Here is a 14,211-nt window from a genome sequence, read left to right as displayed (position 1 = left end):
CTGACCAGGTCAGAGTAAGGCAAGGCCAAAAGGCAGCAGCAGCGGCCTGGGCTCACAGCCGGGCGCTCCCAGCACAGCGCTGCGGTGGGCGGGCCACTTCCTCCCTCAGGGCCTCAGTTCCTTCATCTAAAACGGAAGCCTTGACCAGGACGTGTGATTCCCACCAGGCTCTCTTTCTTTCCTTTGTTTACGGGGGGAGGGGAGAGCCTCTACCATACAGAGGCAGAGAGGTGAGAACCTCTTGGATTAGATGATTTTTTACCTTATATCCTAGTTAAACAATTACATAATCCAGAATACACTGCCCTCTCTTGGCCTCCGGTGTTTATCTGTAAAACAAGGGGAGGACAAGGCCAACAGACAGGGTTTCAGATCTAAACTTTCACTTCCAATAGAGAAGCTCCGCTTCTATTTATTTCCTATAATTGGATTCTGTGTAAGATGTCGTTAGTAAAAATGGTACCTGCTACTGCTAAGAAAAAGAAAAGAAAAGAAAAAGAAAAAGAAAAAGAAAAAGAAAACCTAAGCCCCCAAGTTGACCTTCAAGGCACCTTCTTGCTGTGACAGTATTGTACCATTAAGGAGCACAGAGCTAGGGATACAAGCCAAGCCAGAAACTACCACAGAACTACTGGACGTACTACGTAACTGGTACGTCCCGAGGCTGAAAAACAGGTCTTCAGATGTAGCAGCAACTAGATCAGTAAGTTTTCTTCAAAACAAGCTTAAAGACTTCAATATAGTTAGCTTACACTTGAAATACACTCATCACCTTTAACTTTTATAGTCCCTGTTCCTTTTTCCAAGCCAAAGAGCAGCTACTGGTCAATTTTAATATAAAATTAATTTTAAGTGGAGCATTTTAAACTGTAAGTCTGCTTCATAGGATCGGCAAACTCATATCACACTATAGATCTTAACTAACAAAGTAGGTATTTGGAAAATAATGAAACTACATAAATTCACTTTGAATTAACATGATAGTGAACGTAGACTAGCTTTTCCTTCACTTAAGTATTCTGGCTCTGGTACAAAACTTTGCCCTAAAATTAGTTTATTAAATTAGTCTTTAAATTTTCTCTAAGAAATGAAATAAAGGGATTTTTCCACTTAGGGATACTCAACTTTTTTGATGCTACATAACAGTGTTACATTATCTGAGGTTTCAAAGCTTCAGCCACCTTGATCATTTTTATCAAAGGTAAAAGATAACAAAAAAAGTATGGATAAAATGAGATTCCACCTGCCAGAGATTCACATTAAAAAGTGGTCTTCACCATTCTATTATCAGGTATTCTTCAGGAGTTAACCTCTCTAGCTTTAATTCCTTCATCTGCAAAATGGGAATAATATCTACCTCACATTGTTTTGGTGCATGTTAAATGACATAATGTATGCACAGAAGTGAACACTTTGCCAAGTACACCTAAACACTCAGAAACTGATGAGAGTCAGCAATAACCGGGCCTCCCTCCCAATGCTAGTTAGATTAGAAAAAGATGGAAATGCTGTTAAGTCACAGGGAATTTCTGAAAAGAGATGACCCTAAAGAAATTGTGAGGGAAAAAAACCTGGGAACTGGACTCAAAGTGGGCAAGGCAGAAAGAAAACAGAAACCCACAGAAACATCCCGGTCCTCCAGAAAGTAGACTGTTCCACTTACTTGCACCCTGCCTATTCTCAGGACCCACTACACCTGCGCAGGAACTCACCATTAAGGACACTGTTTCCCACCCTGTACTTCAAGTATTTATGCACAACGCTTCCAACAGAAGCATCATCACTTTCTCAGTCAACTTCTTGGTTTTCTTCCCCCCCCAGAGCACCTAGCAAAGTCCCTGACAAACGGTATGTTTTCTTGTAGAATAAAATGAAGCCAACTCAAAAGTCCAACTCATTCATTTTGCCTCCTCAAAGACTCATACTTCAACTGAACATGCTTTTCAAAGACAAAAATTCATAATCAGCTGATTAATAATAAAACCTAAGAGAAACACTTGTGTTTTTATCAATATAACACAATATGCCCTTAACACAGTCTTAATGCTGAATTAAACCTCACTGTTATTGTGTGTTGTGGTCTCCATTATTACATTCACAAATGAGTAATTACGGACCTGTGCCATCCAACACAGCATCCCCTAGCCATATGTGGCTGTGGAGCATTCAAAACAGGGCTCATCCAACCTGAGGTGTGCTGCGTGTATACAATATACCCTACATTCCAAACAGTTGGTACGAAAAAGGAATGTAAAGTATGTCAATATTTTTATACTGCCTACATATAAAAATGACAATGTTTTGGATACACTGAGTTAACTAAAGTATATTCTTATAATTAATTTCACATGGTTCTTTTTACTTTCTTAAACTGTTAGAAAACTTAAAATTACTTATGTGGCTCTCAGTGGTGGCTCACCTTGCACCCCCGTTGGATGGTGCTACTCCAGACATGGAATGTTTATGTCTGTCAGTCCACTTCAGCGTACACTAAGCTACTGCAGAGATGAGAGCTTCCTGCCATGCTACTTTCATTGTCATGTCTTGGGAGGAAATATTACGTATACGTCCCCATACACACATTTATACACACATACTTAGACACGTTAAAAAGATCCTCTTGAATCCTGTGTATCTGTATTTTCCTCATGTTAATATTTTTGCTGTATTTCAGATTCATTAATTCATATAACCTGTACTTTATAACAAAATTTTGAGTAGCTTCTTTTTGAAAAAATTCCTTTCTGAATAAAATGAGAGAAAGAAGAGAGCACACCATATACTTTACTAGGCAATGACATTAACTAGCAGGATGGCTTCTGAGTGAATAATCTTGGACAAGTTATCAGGACATTCTAACACTTAACATCACTATGTATCACTTAATGTCAAAAAAAAAAAAAAAAAAAGCAGGAGTAACTGGTTCAATACAAGGCGAAAATTTATTCATCTGACCTATTCCAAATGACTCTACTTTAATAATGTTTCTTTTAATCTGTGAGTTTCATGTTTGTAAAATTCTGCAGTGCAGAGTAATAAAAAAAGAAAAATGTTTAATTAAAAAAACCACAGAAACTGGCTGGCTATCATTATTCATTTTCATACATGTCATGCTTGAGAAAGCTTTGCATATTTTAAAAAGCTATGGATCCACTAAAGCTGTCAAAATCCAATCTCTGTATACTTCACACTTCTACATTTGAGTAAATCAGTACTACATTTATAGGTTCATAAAACTTTTTGACTCATCCCTATGACATGGTGGTTTTTCCCCTCAATTTGTTCTCATTACCAGCTGAAGTTAATGAGAAGGTATTAAAGAATGATTTGCAATGGAATTATGTTTCTGCTTCAGAGTATCCATATAAGCTACTCTGACTTTCTTTTCTCTTGTAGAATAATGTTTCTTAGGGTAAAGAATAACTAGAAAAAAAAAGTTTCTCCTCTTATCTGCATACATAGTAAAAACTTGTTGCTTTTTTAAGGAAACATAAAAACTTCAGAATGAATTGGAAAAAGGACCATAGAAAACAAATATTCATTATCCTGTGTGAATTAAATTTATGAAAATTGAAACATTTTACACAAGCTCTTACAGCTTTAATATCGCTCTGAAAAACCCCCGTGCAGCATGTATCCTACTAGGAAAGGGTTATTTGGAAAAAAAAACCTAAAGCATGTTTTTCCACATTTTAAACCATAAAAATTAATTCTTATTTTGAAAAGGAATTCAAATTTAAATGGTCTCTTAGCTGCCTGCCACCTTAGGAACACTAATTTATATAAGTTTTAATTCATAGTTGGTATTCTGTTAAAAAGATTAAAAAAAAAAAAAAAGGAGGGGAATCTCAGTTAAGGCACCACTGAGTATGAGAACATTATATATTAGCTGTAAGTACTGAGCCGAAGCTCAATCTCCCTTTCTTACTTGGTGGGTAAGGAACAGCAGCTCTTCCATCCTTCCCAAGAGGTCGGTCTTCTGTCCCAACCGTAGGCATTTTTGACGAGCGCAGTGCAGGCGACACAGCCTAAGAACAGATTATTATTATTAACACAGAAGAACGCATTTGCATGCAAGTAGGGCAGCAGGCAAGTATGTCTTAGAGTGTATGCCTATTGGTATTTTAAAATAAAGATGCTTCCTTAGTGTTCGCCAGGTGAACTTCTAGAAACACCAGCAGACAGTGACATCAAAGAGACAGTTACAACCTTATTAAGTATGAGAAACTGAGTGACTGAGTCTTTTCAGGGATCTGGTGAGGGCAGACTGTGCCATCAAAGCAGAGCTGGCAGATCCTCCTTCCTTCCCAGGTCATTAGGGAAGCAGTTTTAGGGACACAATAATTACATTAGGGTGGTGCCTCCGAGTAGTAATTGGCTATCAGTCTGGTTTTCCTTCTGTTTGGAAGCAGGCAGCTAAAAGAGATGACCTCAAGTCCTCTCAAGCTAAATATTCTTTTATTTTTCACCACATATATATATGTACATATGTATGTATCTCCTAATTTTATTTCTAAAGTTACTGTTTATCTGCATAAAAAAAACCAAAACCTTGTCTCACACAGGAAAGCTTTTTTCTTTGACTTACTATTCAAAACAAATTAAGACTCTTAATAGGCAAGATTATCTTTAAGAGCGCAAATGAACTGGTGGCAAAACAAAATAAAGTGGAAAAAAAAAGATTCTCAGAAATAGAAAGCCCTTTATTTATGCATAATTATTCAATGTCATAGATCTGAGATGTAAAATTAAATTTAAAGACTTGTGAGATGAACGCTTGGACAACAGCCTCCCAATGCCAGTCACTAATAAGATGAATTAGCAAAATGACCCTACGGTAAACTGCTCCTTTGATTAAATGTCAGACTAGAAATCAGAGTAAAGTAGAAACAATCATTTCAGAGAAATGAAAATTAGATTAAAAATGTCCAATTCTCCCTGGCACAGTAACATTACTAAGAACATATTAAAAAAAAAAAAAAGTAAACATTTCTTCTCTTAGTCCACCAGTAATTCACAGCTCACACAGAGAGTAAGCAGAATGACTCAGAGGCTAGACAGCAACCACTAGGGATGACGGCTGTGAACCGTAACTTGCTTTTTCCTTTTCTCACATCTCTACTTCTTTTTGACTCCTTTACCGTCTTCCCACCATCACCAAAGCATCTAAACTACCCTCAAGATCATTAAAACCAATCCTAGGTGATGCATGGCTTTATGGAGACAGTCAAGTTCAAAAAGGATCTCCAGTGCAAATAGTACTCCTGCTTTGTGTGTATCAGACTGATGGGAAACGGCACTCACTTCTACCAGGTCCGTTCCACACTCGCCAGCCTTCAGACGAACACGTGACCAGTGGAGTTTGAAGTTCAAAGCCTTAAGGATGGCCCAGACCCTTCCTAGCCCCATCAATCTTTACTGTTTAGGAAACAGATGCATGGTTTGCTCACTGTCCCTCAAAGCCCATCTAGTTCATTCTTGTTGCTTAACCAAGGCTCATTCCAAGCTCAAACTAACATCCCATCCCTGCGTCTCACTGATCCAGTCTTTCCACATTTAATGTCAGTTCCATTCTTCAAGGCCATTATGATCGCCTCATCTTCTAAGAAATTATAATACTAATGGTGTACAGTATCTGTTAATCAGTTACATTTTATTTAAAATGATAATGAGTTTTAGACGTCTGATTCCTACCTAACTTTCAAGCTATTACTTAAACACTGCTTGCTTGTCACTCTGTCCTAGGTGCAGTGCACCGTCTTTAGAGTCAGGTCAATTAGAGCACTTGCAGGAGGAAGTATACTGCAACAGTGATACCCATCTGCCCATTTAAGTGATTTTTCGTTTGTGTAGCTATGGCAGACTCACCCCAAGTTCGTCATCATCAGAATTATCAAAGATGTTGTCTAAGTCATGAAGGGAAGGTGCCAAATCTGTCACTTGAGTAAGGCTACTGGAGCCAGCTCTGCCAGCAGCATTATCCTGCCGGACATCTGTGGGGAAGGAGGCAAAAGGCACAGAATGAGCAACTTGGTCAAGAGAGAAGGAGTGAGGAGAGGACACAGATCTTTATGAGCAAGCCCTGCCTGTGAATTGTTTCCCTATGTTTTCAGTTAAATTTAGAGACAATTATTGCCAAATATGTTTATCAGTTTTGAAAGGAACTGAAAAACAGACTATGAAAAATATATTAAAGATGAGATCAAATTATTGCTATCACAATAAGAAAATAATTTTAAATAGAGAGGCATCTCCCTTGCATTTTATTTTAGCAACAATCCAAGTGAGGCAAATAATCATGGTACACACCTGTTTTAGTAGAACTGAAAAGGGACATGGCATTTTTCCCTTCAGGCACCGGCGTGGAATGACCTGGTGTAGTGACATCCTTGGTACCAAATCCATCCTCTGACTGTATAATAAATTCAGCCAAACAAAACACATGAACACCAACCCAAAGTGTGGAATATGAGGGAGAACACAAAGAATTAGAGGGTAGAATGGAACTTGTTATGAGCACAAGTATGATAAACCATGGTCTATGCAACCAAAGGAAATAAAAGATATGTCCTTTCCCCTGAATTTAAACTGAACCAAATACTACCACACTTTCCCTTTAATCTGAGTCAGTCAGGGTTTCGTGCCTAAACAGTACTGGTGGTGTTTGATTACAGGCCTGTAATGTGTTAAAAGCTGCCTTTAATATAACATTTTGGATGGTGAACTATGGTTCAAGATTTCTGGGTCTAGACAGAACTTTGTAAAGGAATCTGAGAAGCATTCTCCTAAACTATACTAGCCTCTTGCAACTGTCTTATTTCCTCTATTCTTAAGAATACCTCTTTAAATGGCCCAGTATTTTAGAATGTTTTAAAATTTAAAGCTAAAGACAGCAGACACCCCCAGTACTCATTTTTATGACAATGAAACTAGTAAAATTAATACTGACACAGTCTTGGAGTAGGGCTGACATTAATTCGGAGAGATATATAGGTAAAGCGCTTGGCAAAGTAAACACAGTGAGCGCTCAGTAAACACTAGATATAGTTACCAACATTTTTTCTTTACATTTTGGGCATTTTGGAATAATAATTTAAAAAGAAGTAAGTAGGGAGCATAGGCCAACAAGAATTAGCATATGAGAGGAAACATGCACTGTACAAGCTATAGCCTGGAAAATATGAGGCTTCGCTTATGTTCAGCTGACTTTTAAACAAAGGTGAGCCATGACATAAAAAGGAACAATACGCTGTTTGATACAATAGTACCAAGAGCATGAATATGGGGACAGAGCAATCAGGCAAGACTATCTCAAACAATCTGCCTCCAAGTCTTCCCACGTGTGTTGTACTGACACAGACTGAAACCCACACCAGGCTGGACTCCATCTATGTTTAATGGTACCTTATTCTTTTTCAGGGAATCTTTCTCTGTCCCTTGTTTGCATTTCTTGTTTGCTGTAAAGATGTATTTTATGTCACCGTCCTCAAAGGTATATGGGTCATTGACTTCGCCCAAACTGTCTCCAGGTTGTTGTGATAGAGGCATCGTCGGATCGAGGAAGTGGAGTGGCTGCATCTGGGGCTGCTTGTCTTGCCAGATTTTAAACCGTTTGTTAGGTTGTGCTAAGAGTCTGAAAGGGAAAATAAATGACAATTTAAGCAAGATAAAGTAAAAAGGTTACACTTTTAAAAAAGCAACATTTACAATTTAAAGCACTTGTAAAGCTTAAACTAAACATTAACAAAAAACCCTGAAAATTCACCTACAAGTGAATTTTAGAGATTATAGTCACAATTAAATAAAACTTAGTAGATTCTGTCAAGAACATAGGCTTTTGTCTCTGATTCCATGGATTCCACTTTAGAGCACAGATGGACTCTGAAGACAAACTGTCCAAGTTCAAATTCCATCTGTGTCATTTACTAACTGCATGACCCTAGTTTCTTTCTCAGCTATGAAATTAAGGTAGTAATGCAGTTGTGGTAAAGATTAAATGAGATAATCTATGTAAACTGTTTAGAATAATGGATAGATCAGAAAGCACTCTGAAACCTTTATATGCCAGCATTTAAATAATGACATGTGTTAAACCTCATGACAAAGCACTTGACTTTTAAACATTTTCCAAATGTAGAGTCTAGAATGGTGAACAAAAGCCTCTTTCATTTTGGATCTGAAGTTGTAGCAGGGACAAAAGACAAGGGAAGCCCCTGACCCTTGGGAACCTACAACCCTGGCCTCCCGGTGGGCGATCAGGTGGATGGTGCAGAGAGTCGCCTTACCTTTGCAATGCAGTGCTCTCTGAGTTTACCTCCATTTTGGCATCACATCTCTCACCCTGGAGCTCTGGAGGCCGGAACTCAGCATCGTCAATGGATGGGAGATGGTAACTATGCCACCACTTCTCTGATGACTCGGGGTTTGAGGGCCTAATCCCACAATATAAGGCGGTCTCACTGACCTCTGCCATCAGAGGCAGTCTTTGGCCTACGAGGACAGTTCTGTCGTCCAGGCTAGACAACTGCTGGAGTTCTAGCCCGTTTCCATAGAGGGCTGGGTTCACAGGGACAGATGGTGGGTCCAGACTCTCTGTTTCCTGACCTCGTGGCTGAGGGCTGAGTGTTGGCGGCAGAGGGGAAATAGGGGAATGAGGTGAATCCATAGGATTCAGATTCATTTGCTTGCTTGTATTTCTGGAAGGCACAGCCATTTGCTTATCATACTTCCTACTGCTAGACACCTCTAAGGAGGAGTCTATCCCTGCCAACCCCAGCTTCTGCCCTGGTGTGTCTTGTTCCATGCATAACTCTTCGGCCACAGAGGGCCTGTGGTGAAATGGTATCAAGGGTCTCTTTTGCAACTTGTCTCCTTTCTCTTGTCTTTCTGTCGTTTTGTGCTTAGAAGAAGCAGGAGGTGGTAAAGATGAAGATGATGATGGTCCTGCACTGAACCCTGGTTGTGATACTGTGGGAGGTCGACTGGGTCCTACTGCACAACGTTTTAAAAGTTTATGCCTGAAATAAGAATTCAAATAAGTCAGTAAATAACTCAGATGAAAATAACCTCATTTTTCTATTACCAAAGAGATGCCTCTGACAAGGTTATGTCTTTTAAAGTACACATTATGTGTGTTAATACATCAAAATGGACTCCAGGTGTTAAATACATACATCATGACAAAAAATTGCAACACACCCTGAGAGAAAATGATGAACTCATCACACACAAGTTAAGCAGATAAAAGAGCAAATTAAGAAATATCAATTAATATACTGCTAAACTCTACAAACATACTAATTTGAAAAATCCCCAAATCTTTCAAATTTGGGGGGGGGCCCTCAGGTAATTTCTTCATACTGCATTTTAAAACCAAGAGTAAAGACATCATCTGCCAAGAAGAGAACCCAAAAACACTTCCAATTTCTATTTTACCACACTCTACTAACTCTAGTATACAGTGGTTTATAAACGCTTACAATGCTATAAATCAAGAGTAAGACAACTATGTAACTCTCCTGCAAAGTGTGAAACTAAGAAAAGAAGGCTCAATCCTAAGAATATTTAACAGGATAAATACACTAGGATCTTTACATGCCACTATTATCTAAGAAAGAAGGGATAAAGGACAATTTTGGATCTTTCAGAAACATGTTAAAATGAGGCAGAAATAAAGAGGCTATAAGTCAATATTAGAACAACACACACACAAATGCATTTGTACTATCTAAGCAGGAACAGCAAGTCTGCTCACATCCTAACACACGTCTTGGCAAGCGTGGGTGTGAGAAACTGCTCAGTAAGGCCTACTAGCTTTACTCTGTGCAAAAGAGTTATACAGCAGGTCGGCCAGTTCCTCCCAATATATAAATCATTCCCAGCAAAAAATGTAAGCTCTCCTGCCGGTGTAGCAGTAACTCTCTGAGGCCACTAGGGTGGGATTAAATTACTGCTGCATTGCACTGAACGATGCCCTAGTGGGCAGTAAAACGGATTTGTGTGGCATAATGGGATGGTTTAGTGGGACAGCAGGATGGCCACCCTGCCCCATAAGGCCATTAAATAGTGTGAGGAGTGGACCATTCCACAGTGGGTTTGGTAATCCCGCAGTAGATAATCTGAAAACACTCTTGCCAAAGTCTTCGCCACTCTTTAAAAAAAAAAAAAGTCCTGACACTGAAGAAGGTTGCCTATGCATAAGGCTATTGTCAATAAAGCAAAAATTGGGCTTTAAATCTCCAGGGCAAAGTACCACAGTAAGAGATGAATGTCTCATCTGAAACTATCTCAATTATATCTTCTCAGGGTACTTATTTTAAGATCTAAGCTCTAAAAATCTTTACATAAAACTTTTTGATTTGGATTTTCTCAAGAAAGTATTTAACTACACTAGTCCTTTGATGGATATTTTATGGCAGCCTCTTTAGTGTAAGGACCTTTTGCAAAGTGGATAATCTTATGAAGCCACTTTTCTATTGCATTTAATGACTCAGCTACATTGTGGAATGGTTAGAATTAGGGATACACCAGTAAGTAATAGACCATCACTGCATATCTGTGAACAGGTAAGGGACCTTGCTGAAGCAGGCAACAGGCAGATCAGGCTCAGAAGGCTAATTATATGGGAGGCTGGTTGGTGGGAAGGAACCAGAAGCAGGCCCAAATAGCGTAGAAACACATGGTGACCAAACGGATGAGGAAGGCAGAATGACAGACATTTCAAAGGAAGCCACCATGATATACAATGATATAACTGATCTAGAAAATTAAGAAAAAAATTCAAATGATAGTTTCTAGGCTGAGAAGGGAAAAATTGTGACAAAATGACTTCAGTAGGGTACCTGGTTTGTCAGGAAACAAATATGTCAATATTAAGAATATATTTTAAAAGCACTCCCCAAAATACAAGACTAGAAAGTACATGTGAGAGGTCAGGTCTAGAGATAAATATTTACAAGTCAATGGAATGGAAGGCATAGCTACAAAAAAGACCTGAAGGCTCTAAGAATTTCATGAGGAAATAGAGCAGTAACTCCACAGGACAAAAGAAAAAGTGTTATTTATTTATTTACACTTCAGGTAAAAATAATTCAAGGTAGCAAATGAAACAGAAATCAGTTAAACGGTTTTTTTTTAAGTGAAAAAAAACCTAGATTAAGGAAAAGAGCAGGAAAAATAAGATGACACAAGTGAAGTTAAATACTCAAATTTTTATCCTATGTACTCCCTTAACAGCTGTAAGCTGTTTAGAAATCAGTATTAATAGGAAAATAGTTTTTGTCACAGAATTTACAATGGTCTAGAGACAAAAGCAAACCATGTGTTCAGCTGTTACACCACACTTATCCTGAGACTAGAGAAAGACTCTCACATGCTAAGAGAAACTTTAATGAGCAAATAACATTGTCAAAAACATCCTCCTTGAAAGATCAATCAAGAGTTTCATTAGGTACTTACAGCATCTCTCAACAAAAAGCTGACTACCAAGGCAGAGCTTGATAAAAGAGAATAAATTTACTGGGAAGCGGGGGTGGGGGACAGGAAGCAGGTGTCAAACTGTCACCTAAGTGTACACACACACACACACACACACACACACACATTTGCAGGGATTCTCAGGTGCACAGTGACCACCTCCTACCCTGAAACCAATTCATTTATGCCACATTAAGAACCCGTTGATCTAAATTAGAGATGTGAATGACCATTTTCTAGATACATGTATCTCAATTTTTTAAAGTACTGAGCAGTATCAAATGGAAGCAGAACTTTTCTAAGCTGCTCATTAAGTGAATAATCATCACCACAGGCTCTAACAGTCAGTTGAACTGGGGGTAAGGCTGGTGTACACTTGAAAAATTTAAGAACCCTAATGAAAATCTGTGACAATAAGATTCTTTACTATCACAAGGAGCAAGTCGAGGGAATCTAAGTGAGGAGTGCAAAAATTTTCTACGGAAGACAATTTGGGTTTCAACTCAAATATCTAAATGAATGAGCAACAATTTTAGCTTTTGGTACGCATTATTACCATCTACCTGCTTCAGTCATCAAAAGACACCAGCACCAACAATTAAATTTTCCATGGAAGGGTCTACTTAATCTAAATTCTATTAACCAGGCCAGCTTGTTTGATACTTATCCCTATTTTAAAATTAAGAGTAATTAAATAAACTCATTGAAATGGCAAGAGACTGTTTTGTCAAACTGATGCCTTTAGCCTTAAAGTAGTTATCTTGAAGAAATCAGTGGGAGCAATTTCATAACAGGGCCAGTTGTCTAAAAAGGCTTATTCTGAGTCCTGACAATAAAACTGTATCATCTGCACATAAGGAAAGATCAAGCTTTTATTCCCCTTTACTGAAGGGAGAAGAAAATCTAAAACAAAACAAAACTAAACTAAATGATATGGAAGTGATCTGAGAAGCCAGGAGACAGCCAACAAAATGTTCTATCATTCTACCTGACTGCCGTTCTGCCTGGGCCACTACCTACCTAGAGCAAGAACAGCTGACTCTTTGGGTTGGATCCACAAAATCCCAAGTAGCAGGATTGTTAGCAGGTTCTTCTTCAAGAGTTGGAGTTGACATCTGGCTCCTCCTAAAAAAGGTTGAAAAACGAGGCTTGTGTAAATGTAATATTCATACCTCCGAGGGGAAAATACTTAAAAGACATACATACATTTTACACAGTAACGTATCCTGCTGACAGACAGTTCAGAGGAACCCCAGGTGTGTGTGTGTGGCGGGGCCCGGGGGGTGGGGGGCAAACTACTACTTGCATGCACTAGAAGAAGCACTTTTAACACACGTGGTACACACACCAATTAAAACACTATCTGGCAGTATTAGCTGTTTTTTTTTTTTAAGTCACCTGAATGAAGTCTGTAGAAATAACCTAAAATTTTAAAAATTATCTTTTCACAGTATCTGTGAATCATTTGCCCTCCAATAGACTGTTTAAATCACTCTTAAAATGCCTATATTTACTAGCATTTAGGGGTAGGACTCCACATTTGTGAACTAAAAGACAAGAATCAAAAATATCTTCTATATGTCACTAATAATTGTTGGCAAAAGCAGATGACTGTTATTGCACAAATAAGAACACTCGGCAGCACTTCTGTCCTGCTGATTTTGCTACAGCTGATGCTGCAGTGTTTCACTGACGGCTGTGCAGGGACTTCACTTGCTCTCCATCCTCCTCTATCTTTCTGGGTGTCTCGCTTCCCTGTTCTGTGCTGCTGACAGAAGGGCTCTGCTCTGGTGATGGTGGCAAGGTTAGTGGGGATAAAAATCAAAGATGGTAAATCAAAGGAAAAGGGAAAAAAATGTTAGTCTGGATACTGTCTAGGCATTGCAGGTGGAAATGAAAAGAGCTGTACCAATAATTCTAAAGGAAAGGGTTGTTTTTATGTGACTAGAGATACCTTTTAAATTCTAGAACGTGACATGGTTTTTAATTGCAATTATTTTAGATTCTCTTCTACTGTATCTTCTTTAGTAGCCTATTCTTGAGCCAGTTAATTAGGAAATATATGTATAGTATGAATTTGCTAAAAGCGAGGTCCAAAGGACAGGTTTTAAATCTGTATTTAAAATTTTGAATAGTAGTCACTTAAGAAACATATAATTGACTTCTAAAAGAGTTCTTAAGAGTTGCTGATAAGAATGTCCATTTTATTCTGCTCTAGAGAGTCAAGACTCATAGGTTTACTTGTATCAGTCAAGAAGGTGGACATCTCAGTCATATCAAAACAGATGCGAATATGTTGAATTTGTTTACATGTAAAACAGAATTTACTAACTACTGTTGTCATTATCACTCACCCAATTAAAATAATCACCAATAGTCTCTTCTTGGAATCAATTCCTCCTCTTTTTTAAGAGACAAAGGAGGGAGGCGGGTGGGAGGGGGTAGTGGGGAGGGGTTCAGGGCAAGGAAGGGAAGGAAGGGAAGTTGGGCAGGGGAAGAAAAAAATTTCCCCCAAATCAACAAACAGAAGCACAATAACTACTAAATACTCCTCTAACTGTCATCAGTTCAGTTTAGAAATGTACTGTCAAGTAAAGTATAAGGCCAATGTATAGTAAAAAAACATGACAAAGAAGGGCATTTCCCTCTGTAAACAGGAAACATTCATCGATTGGTATACAGGGAAAAATCAAACCCACAATTATTGTCCTGATACTCAGGGTAAATCCCTGATTC

The 14,211-nt window shown here is 38.5% G+C and overlaps 1 protein-coding gene across 2 annotated transcripts in view; it reads right to left on the bottom strand.

Moving 5' to 3' along the window:
• MED13L (mediator complex subunit 13L) overlaps positions 1-14,211 on the bottom strand; it is a 253,953-nt gene that overhangs the window by 34,611 nt on the left and 205,131 nt on the right. For both annotated transcript variants that reach the window (XM_074356208.1, XM_074356209.1), the window contains exons 9-14: positions 12,496-12,600; positions 8,286-9,017; positions 7,405-7,633; positions 6,310-6,412; positions 5,869-5,993; positions 3,929-4,028 (exon numbers count right to left, since the gene is read on the bottom strand). In XM_074356208.1, the coding sequence (XP_074212309.1) occupies positions 3,929-4,028; positions 5,869-5,993; positions 6,310-6,412; positions 7,405-7,633; positions 8,286-9,017; positions 12,496-12,600 (1,394 nt within the window). The remainder of the gene's footprint in view (positions 1-3,928; positions 4,029-5,868; positions 5,994-6,309; positions 6,413-7,404; positions 7,634-8,285; positions 9,018-12,495; positions 12,601-14,211) is intronic.

The sequence above is a fragment of the Camelus bactrianus genome, chromosome 32, assembly GCF_048773025.1.
Source record: "Camelus bactrianus isolate YW-2024 breed Bactrian camel chromosome 32, ASM4877302v1, whole genome shotgun sequence".
Classification (NCBI taxonomy): Eukaryota; Metazoa; Chordata; class Mammalia; order Artiodactyla; family Camelidae; genus Camelus; species Camelus bactrianus.
Note: the sequence above shows the minus strand (reverse complement) of the source record. Positions and strands in the feature narration are given on the sequence as shown.